The sequence below is a fragment of the Scyliorhinus torazame genome, chromosome 13 (genome assembly GCF_047496885.1).
Source record: "Scyliorhinus torazame isolate Kashiwa2021f chromosome 13, sScyTor2.1, whole genome shotgun sequence".
NCBI lineage: Eukaryota > Metazoa > Chordata > Chondrichthyes > Carcharhiniformes > Scyliorhinidae > Scyliorhinus > Scyliorhinus torazame.
Genome location: NC_092719.1, coordinates 38540100 through 38553673, shown reverse-complemented (window position 1 = coordinate 38553673; position 13574 = coordinate 38540100). Strand labels below are relative to the sequence as shown.

At 49.3% G+C, this 13574-nt stretch overlaps 1 protein-coding gene across 8 annotated transcripts in view; it reads left to right on the top strand.

Annotated features, from left to right (window-relative positions):
• The window catches only part of sema3c (sema domain, immunoglobulin domain (Ig), short basic domain, secreted, (semaphorin) 3C), a 383309-nt gene that overhangs the window by 324631 nt on the left and 45104 nt on the right, over positions 1 to 13574 (top strand). For all 8 annotated transcript variants that reach the window (XM_072471390.1, XM_072471387.1, XM_072471391.1 and 5 more), the window contains 2 exons: positions 2880 to 3102; positions 5505 to 5593. In XM_072471390.1, coding sequence (XP_072327491.1) covers positions 2880 to 3102; positions 5505 to 5593 — 312 coding nt within the window. The remainder of the gene's footprint in view (positions 1 to 2879; positions 3103 to 5504; positions 5594 to 13574) is intronic.

The window sequence follows — 13574 nt, the reverse complement described above, 5'->3', positions numbered from 1 at the left end:
TGCACTGTCTGGAAGTGTGGTGTAGGCAGGTTCAATTGAGGCATTCAAGGGGGAAGTAGAATGATTATTGAATAGAAACAGCATAGGAGGTACGGGATGGTAATTTAAGAACTGGTACAGAAACGATGGACCTGACCTCCTCCTTCTGCACTGTAACAATCTGTGATTCTGTAAAGAGAGGAAAAAATATCCAGCAAATAAAAAGGAGAATTATTTAAAAGCACTTACCTGTTTATAGAGGTTAGAATACAGTCATGGACTAATAGCTCCAAACAAGCCAGGCCAGTGTTTCCTCTACATGTGGCACTTTGTAAAACCTGGGGCGGAATTCTTCTAAGCCCCTGCTGGTGAGTCCGGTGGCGGGTGTGGGGGGAGAATACGGCGGGATGGCCAGAAATCGGTTTTATGCCAGCGTGAGTTTACAATGGGGTCTTCCACTGGCGCCCGCCATGGTGGGTTGGAAAACCCACTGGAGGCCGGCATGGAACTCATTTTCACCTCATTAATCAGATGCATATGAAGGCCCAATCCCCACGCCAGATTCTCCACGATACCAACAGGAAAACACGCCGACGCAAAATGCAGTCGGAACAACATGTTCATACAGATGTGAGGTCTCACCTGAACAATGCCTGGCACTGCCTTCAGAGTTCGGGATGGGGCCACCAGCAACCCTAGACCCTGGAGCACCACAGCAGTGAATGGGGATGGTGGAGGTGGGAGAGCATCTACAGATGGACATTCCAGATTTGTTGCCCTGGGGGGGGGGGGGGGGGGGCGATTTTCCAAAGGTGGGTCAGTGATGTTGGACGCCTTTCCAATATGGTGCCTATGCATGGCAGTGGACTACACGCCATCCAGTTCTGCCCCGTCACAGAATGTAGCACCAAACATCAGGTGCATAATTAACGAGGTCGCACCAGAAGATTTGGTTTGTTTTCCTCCACAGCGGGAAATAGTCCACTCTCCCGTCCCCGCCACAGGACTTAGTCCCAAGATGGGAGAATTCCAGACATGTTCTTACTGTGAGGATGTTTTTCCAATACTCAGGGCTGAATGTTCCTAGTCTCAGAGGCAGGTTAGCAGGAGCAAAATTAGAAAATAGCATGTTGGGTCATCCCCCTTACGGTTCCACTTCTGAGTGATCTTGCTAGAGGCAGCACTGGTTTCCTGCCCTACAGTGGCTAGTTCGGCCTAGTAAGGGTCCAATTGGAGGTAAATGGATAACAGCTTTAGGACTTTCCCAATAAATAACAATGCACTGAATGCCAAACCCAGGAGCACCTTGGAGGGCATCACTCAGTCGCAGGCTGGGAAAACCATCAAAGCCTCCTGGGGGGGCATCAGCTGTCCTGTGCTGCGGGCACGCTCATTGGATCTCCTGATGCTAGAACCCAACTGCATTCCCTAATTGGTTGGGTATTTCGGGCGCAGCTTCTTAATTGTCTGCCTCTGGGAAGATGACCTCTACAGTCCCATCTTAGCCACTTCCCAGCTCCCAACCCGGAATTTATCCTGACGTTGGAACTGCAACACACCCAGGAGAAGTCAGCCCTTAGTGTCAGTGCAAAGCACTCAGTGTCAGATCAGGTACAGCATAACTAATCTCAGAATAAAGCTCCTTCTATTTTCCCTAAGAATGTGCTCCATTCCAACCTCAAAAGAACACAGAGCTTTTCCCCAATTCCCACACCTAACTACCATTGCTCAGGCTCTTCAAAGTAGCATTGCCAATTCGTCCAAAATTCCTTTGCTCTGGAGGTTATAGCTCACTATCAACCTCATTGAAACTGATCAAACATGTTTCATGCAGAGAGGCAACAGATTTGGAGACTTTCCGCCCTTTGGTCTGGGTTGGTTTTCAACCTTTGTCCCAGGAAGAAATAAAAAGTATTCAGTATTTAACTCACTGCGCTGTCCTTTTCCCACTGCAGTTTTAACTGTCATAGAACATAGAACATGCAGAAGGAGGCCATTCGGCCTATCGAGTCTGCACCGACCCACTTAAGCCCTCACTTCCACCCTATCCCCCTAATCCAATAACCCCTCCTAACCCTTTTGGACGCTAAAGGCAATTTATCATGGCCAATCCACCTAATCTGCACATCTTTGGACTGTGGGAGGAAAGCGGAGCACCCGGAGGAAACCCACGCAGAAACAGGGAGAACGTGCAGACTCCACACAGACAGTGACCCAGCAGGCTATCGAACCTGGGTTAGTGCTGTGAAGCCACAGTGCTAACCACTATACTACCGTGCTGCTCTATCCTGGCCACATACACTCAAAAATGTCAATGAAGGTTGTGTTTGGGTGAAAGGCAATGCCACAGCTTTCACAATTAGACAACAGAATTAAAATTCACTGGATATGTCAGTTGTCCTACAATGAGAATGTAATCCCACAAAATGGAAGGCTCCTACACCTGTCACCAGAGGGATAAACTGTTTTCCTCTTTACAAATTCCCACTTTTCATCATCACACGTGCTGATAAAACTATGCTACACAGATGTTCTGCTCTCTATTGTCTAAAGAAATTCAAAATGCCTGCCCAAATGATTTAAATTCTTCTGTTATTTAAAGTGTAGATTGTCAGGGATGTTTTATCGTTGCATTTCATAAATGAATGGTGTAAACTCTGATTCATTTCAAACAGAATCAATGCTTAGAATTTAATATTTATAAATACCTAGTTGATTGCAGCAGAAGACAATTACCAGGCATGATGTATCAGTTCAAATAACTAAAATAAAAACCACAAGAATCACATAATTTAAATCAAAAACTGAGACAACCAAGGGACATTAATGTCATTGGAATTTAATGAAACAGATTTTTGCCTGCTTCATATGACATTCTTGTCTTCATCTTCCATTGTTAGTGCCCTGGAGGAGCATTTACACCAAACACATTGTCAACAAAGGATTTTCCAGATGACGTGGTTACATTTATCCGGAATCATCCTATGATGTATAACGCTGTTTATCCAATCAATAAGCAGCCTCTGATTGTTAGGATCAACACCGACTACAAGTACACCAAGATAGTAGTAGACCGGGTGAAGGCTGCAGATGGAAGGTATCATGTCCTCTTCCTCGGCACAGGTAAGATGTCGAAAATGTCAGAACCCCAACAAATAGGCTTGCATTAAAGCAATACAGCTGCCATTGAGAAAATCTTTCTTGTTTGTTTGCTGTCAGTTATGGCTCAGTTGCTTGCACTCTTGCCTCTGAATCAGAAGGTTGTGGGTTCCAGGCCCCCTCCAGCACTTGCAACACAAAGAAATTGGGCTGACACTCCAGTAGAGGACTTTGGGACTGCTGCACTGTCAAAGATGTTAAACAAAGGCCCAGTCCCAGTCTGCCCTGTCAGGTAGACGTAAAAGGTCCCATGGCAGTATTTCGACAAAGAACAGAGGGTTATCCCTAGCCACCTAGCCAATATTTATTCCTTAATCAACATCACAAGATGTATTAGCTGGTCATTATCACATTGTTGTCTGTGTGAGTTTGCTGCGTGTAAATTGTCTGTTGTACTTCCTACATTATAACAATGATCATAATTCAAAGGTACTTCAAAGTGTTTTGTGACATCTGGTGACCATGAAAGTTGCTTTCTAAATGCAAGTTTCTTTTGCCAAAGCCTCACAAGAACAAAGCTCCTACTTCTGTGTTCCTAATAAAATGGGTATATATGGAGACTGACAGTCAGGAAAGCCTGATTGATCATATCCAATAAGATGCCACCCGCCAAACATAAAGTATTATTACATCTACGTAATAATAATGCTGGAAAGATGTCACCATGGAACGAAATGCGGAGCCATGCCATATGTTGCTAGGATAGCATAGTGGTAGCAACCTGAATCCTATCTCCACCTCCTTGTAGACATGCTGCAATTATGACCTTTGAGAGTGGTGCATCATAGTGACAAGGAATGCCAGTACTGAGCCACCTTCACTTCATCCACAATTATCATAGAATTTACAGTGCAGAAGGAGGCCATTCGGCCCATCGAGTCTGCACCGGCTCTTGGAAAGAGCACCCCACCCACGCCCACACTTCCACCCTATCCCCATAACCCAGTAACCCCGCTCAACACTAAGGGCGATTTTGGACACTAAGGGCAATTTAGCATGGCCAATCCACCTAACCCGCACATCTTTGGACTGTGGGAGGAAACCGGAGCACCCGGAGGAAACCCACGCACACACGGGGAGAACGTGCAGACTCCGCACAGACAGTGACCCAAGCCGGGAATCGAACCTGGGACCCTGGAGCTGTGAAGCAATTGTGCTAACCACTATGCTACCGTATTGCCCGGTCAAATAATACGTTGCTGGGTCACTTACCGACAGCTTGGAGCTTGGACATCCTTTCATTTTGTTGTTACGTGTAATTCTACAGTCTGTCCCTCTATTAACCTGGGCAAATGCTGCTCAGAATATTTGCAGGAAGGGTTTTTTTTTCTCCTGTCCCCTTTCAATTGTCTGCATCCCTTTATATTCCACCTATGAATATTTGTATCATTGTGGTATGACAACCGACCACCAGTGTTGCTCCTTCTGCAACAGAAGCTATGTGTGACAATGATGATGCACTTTCCATGAAAAATTATGTGGCAACAGCACACATTTCACTTCAGGCTGACATACAACACATTTCAGGCCTACCAGCGGACATTTTTAACTTCTGACATTTGAAAAGAATGGGCAATAATGGATTGACTAACCGATGTACACTTCTCCCAATTTTTCTTTCTGATCCACATTTCCATATTTGCCCAGACTAACAGAGAGAATGACTGAAGAAATCACCGGTAAAAATGAAGTGAAAGGAAGTCTGACCTACACACAACACACAGCCCTTAGGCAGGTTGCCCAGCAACCAAGTATTTTTATAATAATAATAATCTTTGTTGTCACAAGTAGACTCACATTAACACTGCAATGAAGTGACTGTGAAAACCCCCTAGTCGCCACACTCTGGCGCCTGTTCGGATACACAGAGGGAGAATTCAGAATGTCCAAATTACCTAACAGCACATCTTTCGGGACTTGTGGGAGGAATCCAGAGGAAACCCACGCAGACACGGGGAGAACGTGCCGACTCCGCACAGACAATTACCCAAGCTGGGAATCGTACCTGGCACCCTGGCGCTGTGAAGCCATAATGCTAACCACTATGCTACCGTATATTTGACTGTGGCTGAAATGGACGTGGTTTTCTATTAGATGCTTCTGAGGAGACAGCCCTTCCCCCTTGTCACTCAGTGGAAGATCCTCAAAGGTCATAATTGCTGCTTTCCTTCCCTGAGGCCAATATGGCTCATTTTGCACCATCGCCAAATTAGCGTTACACTACTACACCTAGCATGGAAAATCTCGGCAAATATTAAACAGTTAATCAAACCACACTCAAAAAATGTAATCAATAATGAATCTCAGTATCCCACTTGAACCGATTTTCATTTTGTAACAGCATTTTTTTCCAATGTGTCTTTCAGATAAGGGAACTATCCAGAAAATTGTTGTTCTGCCTAAAAATGCATCAGCTAATGACGAGCTTATCTTGGAAGAGATGGAAGTTTTTGAGGTCTGACTCAGTATTTCTATCGGAGCAAGTTGAGCAGCGCTGCCAGATTTTATTTATTAGATTGGAATTTGTAAGGACGTCGTTCCAAGTTTAACTCAGCAGGGTTGCGTAGGTGAAAAGATGTTGGTCAAAATCAGAAACAAAGCGTGAGGTGCCGTGTGGCAGGCCCATGTGGAAATAATCAGGCCTCTCTTTTGCATTCAAACTGCTGTTTCAGGTTCAAACCAGAAGACGTGCAGAGCGTGCTGCTAATTATACAAGTCCCCAAAGATCTGTCATTTTTCTTTAGGCTGCCAAACCATTTATGCTTTGAAGTAGAAGCTCTGGGTTTAATGTTGGACTCATGGGGTGTATATGCATGTTAACGCTGCACAGCCTGTGGCCTGTTGAGATTCAAAGTGAAGTTTATTTATCACATCATTTACTTATTCTGCTTTCCCGAACATTGGACATATATTTCAGGCAACTGTCGATGTTGTGTGTTTAAATTAAAAAGGTGTTTAAATTAAATAGCTACAATAAACACACTCATATAATTCCTCGAAATCCTGCAACTAATATCCCCATGATCCAATCTCCATTCCAACATGTGGTAGTTCTGCAGTTCTTGTCAACATTTGGAACACTGAGGAAGAAATAGTTTGGGGTGGAGTATGCGGCAGCAGTTTCGAAAAGTACTTGATATAAAAGAGTGCATAGAACATAGAACGATACAGCGCAGTACAGGCCCTTCGGCCCACGATGTTGCACCGAAACAAAAGCCATCTAACCTACACTATCCATTATCATCCATATGTTTATCCAATAAACTTTTAAATGCCCTCAATGTTGGCGAGTTCACTACTGTAGCAGGTAGGGCATTCCACGGCCTCACTACTCTTTGCGTAAAGAACCTACCTCTGACCTCTGTCCTATATCTGTTACACCTCAGTTTAAAGCTATGTCCCCTCGTGCCAGCCATTTCCATCCGCGGGAGAAGGCTCTCACTGTCCACCCTATCCAACCCCCTGATCATTCGTATGCCTCTATTAAGTCTCCTCTTAAACTTCTTCTCTCCAATGAAAACAACCTCAAGTCCATCAGCCTTTCCTCATAAGATTTTCCCTCCATACCAGGCAACATCCTGGTAAATCTCCTCTGCACCCGCTCCATAGCCTCCACGTCCTTCCTATAATGCGGTGACCAGAACTGTACGCAATACTCCAAATGCGGCCGCACCAGAGTTCTGTACAGCTGCAACATGACCTCCTGACTCCGGAACTCAATCCCTCTACCAATAAAGGCCAACACTCCATAGGCCTTCTTCACAACCCTATCAACCTGGGTGGCAACTTTCAGGGATCTATGTACATGGACACCTAGATCCCTCTGCTCATCCACACTTCCAAGAATTTTACCATTAGCCAAATATTCCGCATTCCTGTTATTCCTTCCAAAGTGAATCACCTCACCCTTCTCTACATTAAACTCCATTTGCCACCTCTCAGCCCAGCTCTGCAGCTTCTCTATATCCCTCTGTAACCTGCTACATCCTGCCACACTATTGACAACACCACCGACTTTAGTATCGTCTGCAAATTTACTCACCCACCCTTCTGCGCCTTCCTCTAAGTCATTGATAAAAATGACAAACAGCAACGGCCCCAGAACAGATCCTTGTGGTACTCGACTTGTAACTGAACTCCATTCTGAACATTTCCCATCAACCACTACCCTCTGTCTCCTTTCAGCTAGCCAATTTCTGATCCACATCTCTAAATCACCCTCAATCCCCAGCCTCCGTATTTTCTGCAATAGCCTACCGTGGGAATCTTATCAAACGCTTTGCTGAAATCCATATACACCACATCAACTGCTCTACCCTCGTCTACCTGTTCAGTCACCTTCTCAAAGAACTCAATAAGGTTTGTGAGGCATGACCTACCCTTCACAAAGCCATGCTGACTATCCCTGATCATATTATTCCTATCTAGATGATTATAAATCTTGTCTCTTATAATCCCCTCCAAAACTTTACCCACTACAGACATGAGGCTCACCGGTCTATAGTTGCCGGGGTTGTCTCTGCTCCCCTTTTTGAACAAAGGGACCACATTTGCTATCCTCCAGTCCTCTGGCACTATTCCTGTAGCCAATGATGACATAAAAATCAAAGCCAAAGGTCCAGCAATCTCTTCCCTGGCCTCCCAGAGAATCCTAGGATAAATCCCATCAGGACCCGGGGACTTATCTATTTTCAGCCTGTCCAGAATTGCTAACACCTCTTCCCTACGTACCTCAATGCCATCTATTCTATTAGCCGTGGTCTCAGCATTCTCCTCCACAACATTATCTTTTTCCTGAGTGAATACTGACGAAAAATATTCATTTAGTATCTCGCCTATCTCTTCAGACTCCACACACAACTTCCCATCCCTGTCCTTGACTGGTCCTACTCTATCCCTAGTCATTCGCTTATTCCTGACATACCTATAGAAAGCTTTTGGGTTTTCCTTGATCCTACCTGCCAAATACTTCTCATGTCCCCTCCTTGCTCGTCTTAGTTCTCTCTTTAGATCCTTCCTCGCTACCTTGTAACTATCCATCGCCCCAACTGAAGCTTCACACCTCATCTTCACATAGGCCTCCTTCTTCCTCTTAACAAGAGATTCCACTTCTTTGGTAAACCACGGTTCCCTCGCTCGACGCCTCCCTCCCTGCCTGACCGGTACATACTTATCAAGAACACGCAGTAGCTGATCCTTGAACAAGCTCCACTTATCTAGTGTGCCCAACACTTGCAGCCTACTTCTCCACCTTATCCCCCCCAAGTCACGTCTAATGGCATCATAATTGCCCTTTCCCCAGCTATAACTCTTGCCCTGCGGTGTATACTTATCCCTTTCCATCATTAACGTAAACGTCACCGAATTGTGGTCACTGTCCCCAAAGTGCTCTCCTACCTCCAAATCCAACACCTGGCCTGGTTCATTACCCAAAACCAAATCCAACGTGGCCTCGCCTCTTGTTGGCCTGTCAACATATTGTGATATGAATGTTCATAAAACAAACGATTTAATTAAAGCACAAGCTGATCTCCCGTGTCCCAGCGCACAGGTAAGCATGTTGGCCAACTCTGGTTGGCGCGATTCCTGGTGGTTTCATCCCATGATCCCCTGCCGCCAATTCCCACAGCTTCTAGCATCGATCAGGCCACATGACCATTCTCATGTTACATCGCCTTGCTCTCAGTCAGCTGTGGTGATGGTGCTTGACTTTCAGTCGAACAACATTTTTATTCCCATTGCCAATATTTTTCTAGTTAATTCATTTTCAAAGTAAATGACAAAATTATATACTGTTCTTTGACGCCGTTTTGATGGATAGCTTGTGGCAATGTCCTGGAAATTAATCTTCAGCTCCTACATGGAGATTGTGGAAGTTCTGGGGGGTTTTCTGAACTGTGGGAATTTCCACGGTATTCTCCCAAGTTCCCACCTTTGGGCGTGATTCTCCGAGCCCCGCGCTGGGCCGGAGAATCGCCGCCATCGCACAATGCCACCCCGACGCTGGCGCGCAATTCTCCGAGGTGCGGAGAATCAGCGCCCTTTGCGCCGGCGAGTTTGGCGCAGCGCCAGTCACGGGCCGCTGTCCGCGGCCGGGCCGCCGATTCTCTGGCCCATATGGGCCGAGAAGCCGCGCGGAAATGGCAGAGTCCCGCCGGCGCCGTTCACCCCTGGGGCATCATTCTCCGACCCCCCGCCGGGTTGGAGAATGGCCGTTGGCCGCTGTGAATCCCGCCCCCGACCCCGCCGAAGTCTCCGGTACCGGAGATTGGGCAGGGGCGGGAATCGGGCCGCGCCGGTTGGCGGGACCCCCCCCCTCAATTCTCCGGCCCGGATGGGCCGAAGTCCCGCCCAGGAATTGCCTGTCCCGCCGGCGTAAATCAAAGCTGGTATTTACCGGCGGGACCAGGCGGCGTGGGCGGGCTCCGGGGTCCTGGGGGGGGCGCAGGGCGATCTGACCCCGGGGGGTGCCCCCACGGTGGCCTGGCCCGCGATCGGGGCCCACCGATCCGCGGGCGGGCCTGTGCCGTGGGGGCACTCTTTCCCTTCCGCCTCCGCCACAGCCTCCACCATGGCGGAGGCGGAAGAGACTCTCCCCACTGCGCATGCGCGGGAAACTGTCGGCGCCCGCTGATGCTCCCGCGCATGCGCCGGGAAACTGTCAGCGGCCGCTGACGCTCCCTCGCATGGGCCGCATTTCCGCGCCAGCTGGCGGGGCAACAAACGCCATTTCCGCCAGCTGGCTGGGCGGAAATCCCTCCGGCGCCGGCCTAGCCCCTCAATGTTGGGGCTAGGCCCCCACAGATGCGGAGCATTCTGCACCTTTGGGCCGGCGCGATGCTCGTCTGATTGGCGCCGTTTTTGGCGCCAGTCGGCGGACATCGCGCCGTTGGTGGAGAATTTCGCCCCTGGTCTCTGCCAGCATGAACTCTGCGCGAAGGGTCGGGGGTGGCCTGTGGTGGGGAGAGAGGGGCTCCGTCCCCGGGGGGGGGGGGGGGGGGGGGGTATCCAATGGGTTCTGGCCCGCGATCGGGGCCCACTGATCGGCGGGCTGGCCTCTCCCCTCCCTGGGCCCACTTTGTTGCGGGCCGGCCCCTGAACCCCCACGCCATGTTGCGTTGGGGCCGGCGCGCTGAAGAGGTCCCCTGCGCATGCGCGGGTTGGCGCGGCCCATTTGGCGCCAGGAAGGGAGGCTGGAGCGGCGTGAACCACTCCAGTGCCGTGTTGGCCCCCAGTGTGGGCTAGAATCGGTTGTCCCCCTCGCCCGCTTCGCACCGTCATCAAACGCGACGGCGCAAACACTTAGTCTCAATTTAGGAGAATCGCGCCCTTTATTTGAGCAGAAACCTTGGGCTGGATTCTCTGTTTTGGGGACTATGTCCCCACGCTGTTGTAAGGGGGGGACATGGAGCTCGCAGGGGAGGAGCAGGAATAGGCGTGCACTGTGAGCGAGGTTGACCTGCAGAGAAAAGTGAGGAGCCATTGCACCTTCGTCCAGAGGACCAATCTCAAGTGAATGATTTGTAGTCCAAACCCTTGAGCACGTCCTGTACTAAAACCACACCCTCTGCCTTGTAGGAACATTAACCAAAGCGCCTGGCTGATCTCCTAGCAGTGCCTCACTGCCCCCCCTCGACCCCACCTCAGAAGAGATCGCATTAAGAAACAGATGAAGCATCACAGCTATCACCTGCACCATCCACCATTGCAGAGACTCACACCTCAGTGGGCGAACTTAGCAGACAGGCTTCTGGGTCACTATCTGGTGAGCATCACACAGCTTCTGATTCACATCAGGTGGAGGCAGGAACGCACCAGGATCGGACAGTCGGAGGTCTGCTGGATCCCAGGACATAGCTGTACCCCAGCCAGATGCCGTTCCTTTGGACACGTTCATCCCTCAGCTGCTGGAGATGCAAAGGCAGAGCCGAGAATACCAGGCGGGGGTGTCAGCGAAACCCCTGCGACTGCCAGGCCAAATGGAGGAGTCCTAAAGCTTTCTGTCACAGAAGATGCTGCCGGCAATGCGTGGCACGCAGACCAACACGGCAAGGGTTGCATTCCACAGTGGAAGGCCTGGGGAAAGACGTCAGATCCATGATGGGAAGAAGACCATGAAGACCATGACTGAGGGGTTCAACACCATGGTGCAGATAATGACGGGCTTCCAAGACTGGCAGCGCCAGGTGACATTTGGTCTTCTGGAGCTCTCTTCAGCTGTTCTTCCATCCCATGGAGCAACCCAGGGGCCCATGAGCACCCAGAGGGAGGAGGAACCTGGAGCACTTCCTGGGGCCTTTCACCCAGGAGAGTCTGGGAGTGACCAGCCCATCTGAATTCTCCCTTTCTGATACCTGCACAACTCAGGGGCAGCGGGCAGAACAGGGTGACACAGGGCAAACAAGGTAGTGCAGCAACACCAGTGCCACCCAAAGGTATGCCAGGGCTCTCAAGGTCCCGGCTATCCAGAGGACACCCACCAAGGGCATTTCAGGCAACAGGGTGAGAAGGCAGCAGGCTGTCTCTACTTCTGATGCGCTCCTGGGGATACACCAGGATGTAGTGGGTGTGTTCGCAAGGCTAAGAAAATGTAGGGGCACAGAGTGAACACGGGTGAAGTTAGGAACAGATAGTTAGGGGTCTTTGTCAAATGTTACAAATGTACATGTCACTATATTAAAAACTCTTGTTCTTCACAACCTTAAGGTCTCACTCTTATTAACCGTCTTCCCAGTGGGATTGCACTTCACACTATCTGGACACAGGACTTCTCACAGGCCCTCAATGTCGAGCAAACAGTTAGACCCTCTCCAAATAGAAGTTACATAAATCTTGAAGGGGATTAGGGGCGAGGGGCTAGGGGTCACTTATGAATGTCTGAGTCCCTTCTAGTGCTATGCAACAGAGGGATCAAGGCCGAACCTCACTCGCACACGAGTCAGCTTGCTGGTGACAGATAGGAGTCAGACATACGCAACAGCTGAGGAGCAACACAGAGCTTTCCTCACTGTGTGTCATTACAATCCTGCATTGACTGCTCAGCCGGCTCAAAGCCTCCCCAGGCCCAGCACGCTGATGACTCAGATTTCATGTGACCCTCCTCCCATGATCATGGAGGAATCATGATGGCCTTGGGTGGGGTGAACTTGTTGAGCTGTCAGAAAACATGCTGGTCCTATCGCGTAAAGCGAGAATAGATGAAGGCATCCCTGGTCCCTGTGCCCATTGCCGCTGCCTGGCCTCCAACCTCCGGCTCCTACTTGGCCTCATCGAGGAGACATTATGCTCCGTAAGGTAAGGTCACATCCTGCTGCTGAGCCAGGTTACATAGGGAATAGCAGACCACCAAGATGCGGGAGCCTTCTGAGGACTATACTGAAGGGCCCCACTGGCCCTGTTGAGACAGCGGAAGTGCATATTCAGGAGGCCAATGCACTGCTCTATCAGAGACCAGGTGGCACCGTGAGCCTTGTTGACCAGGCCTCTGATCCAGTCTCAGGTCTCTCCACTCATGTCCTCAGCCAAGAACTCAGCGGATAACTGTTGTTCCCAGCACATTTTGTCCAACAGCTCCATGATGGATACACGGGTCCTGTATTCCCACCAGTCTCCTTTTGTGTCTTCGAGCACCTTGTTTGGGTAGTGCAACCTCCGGTCCTTCAGCCTGTCCTGTGGGCCCTTGGTCATGAGCCGCTGGGTTCTCCCTGGGTGCTGCCGCTCATTGTTGCTGGGGTTTGTGTTCCTCTAGCGCTGAAATACGCAGAATTCCCAGCTCCACTGGCGCCATGCTGATATCTCTCGGTAAGCTGCGAGGAACGAGAGAGAAACCGTCAGGTTGGTGACGCAGTCGCTTAACTTCAGTAGTTACCCTCACCCATTGGCTTCCCGATCCTGGAAACAGCCAATCCCACGCCTTATCCAGCGCCTAAGCTTCACTCGCATTTCTGGTGCCCGCCCAACTCCATTGCATGATGGACCCTTGTCAATGCCCTCATTCCATCAGAGTCCCCCTGGCCTCCCATCTGGTTGTTCCCTCCCTTATTCTCTACATCACTGGAGGTTCTGACAGGAGGTTTCTATGGTCGCCCATCCCTCGTGTGCAGGGTCAACTGGAAGGTGAAGTCCATCTTTGGGCTAATAGATCCTCTATGGCAGGCATGGGGGCCCCCACTATAATCTCAGTTCCTGAGCCACCAATATGTCCTATTCATACACCATTCTTGTTTTGGAACAATTAGTTCAGTCTTTCTGTTATTTGTGGTTGGTGTCGATGGTCACAATTGTGAACTTATGTTCTGTCATAACAAACATTCTGTAACATTTAAAAGTTGCATAGTTTTGTTTCATTATTATTTAAACATTAATCCACATACTAAAAAGAAAAACATTTTCACACAGCATGTGGTTAGGGTCTGGAATGCACTCCCTGGAAGTGT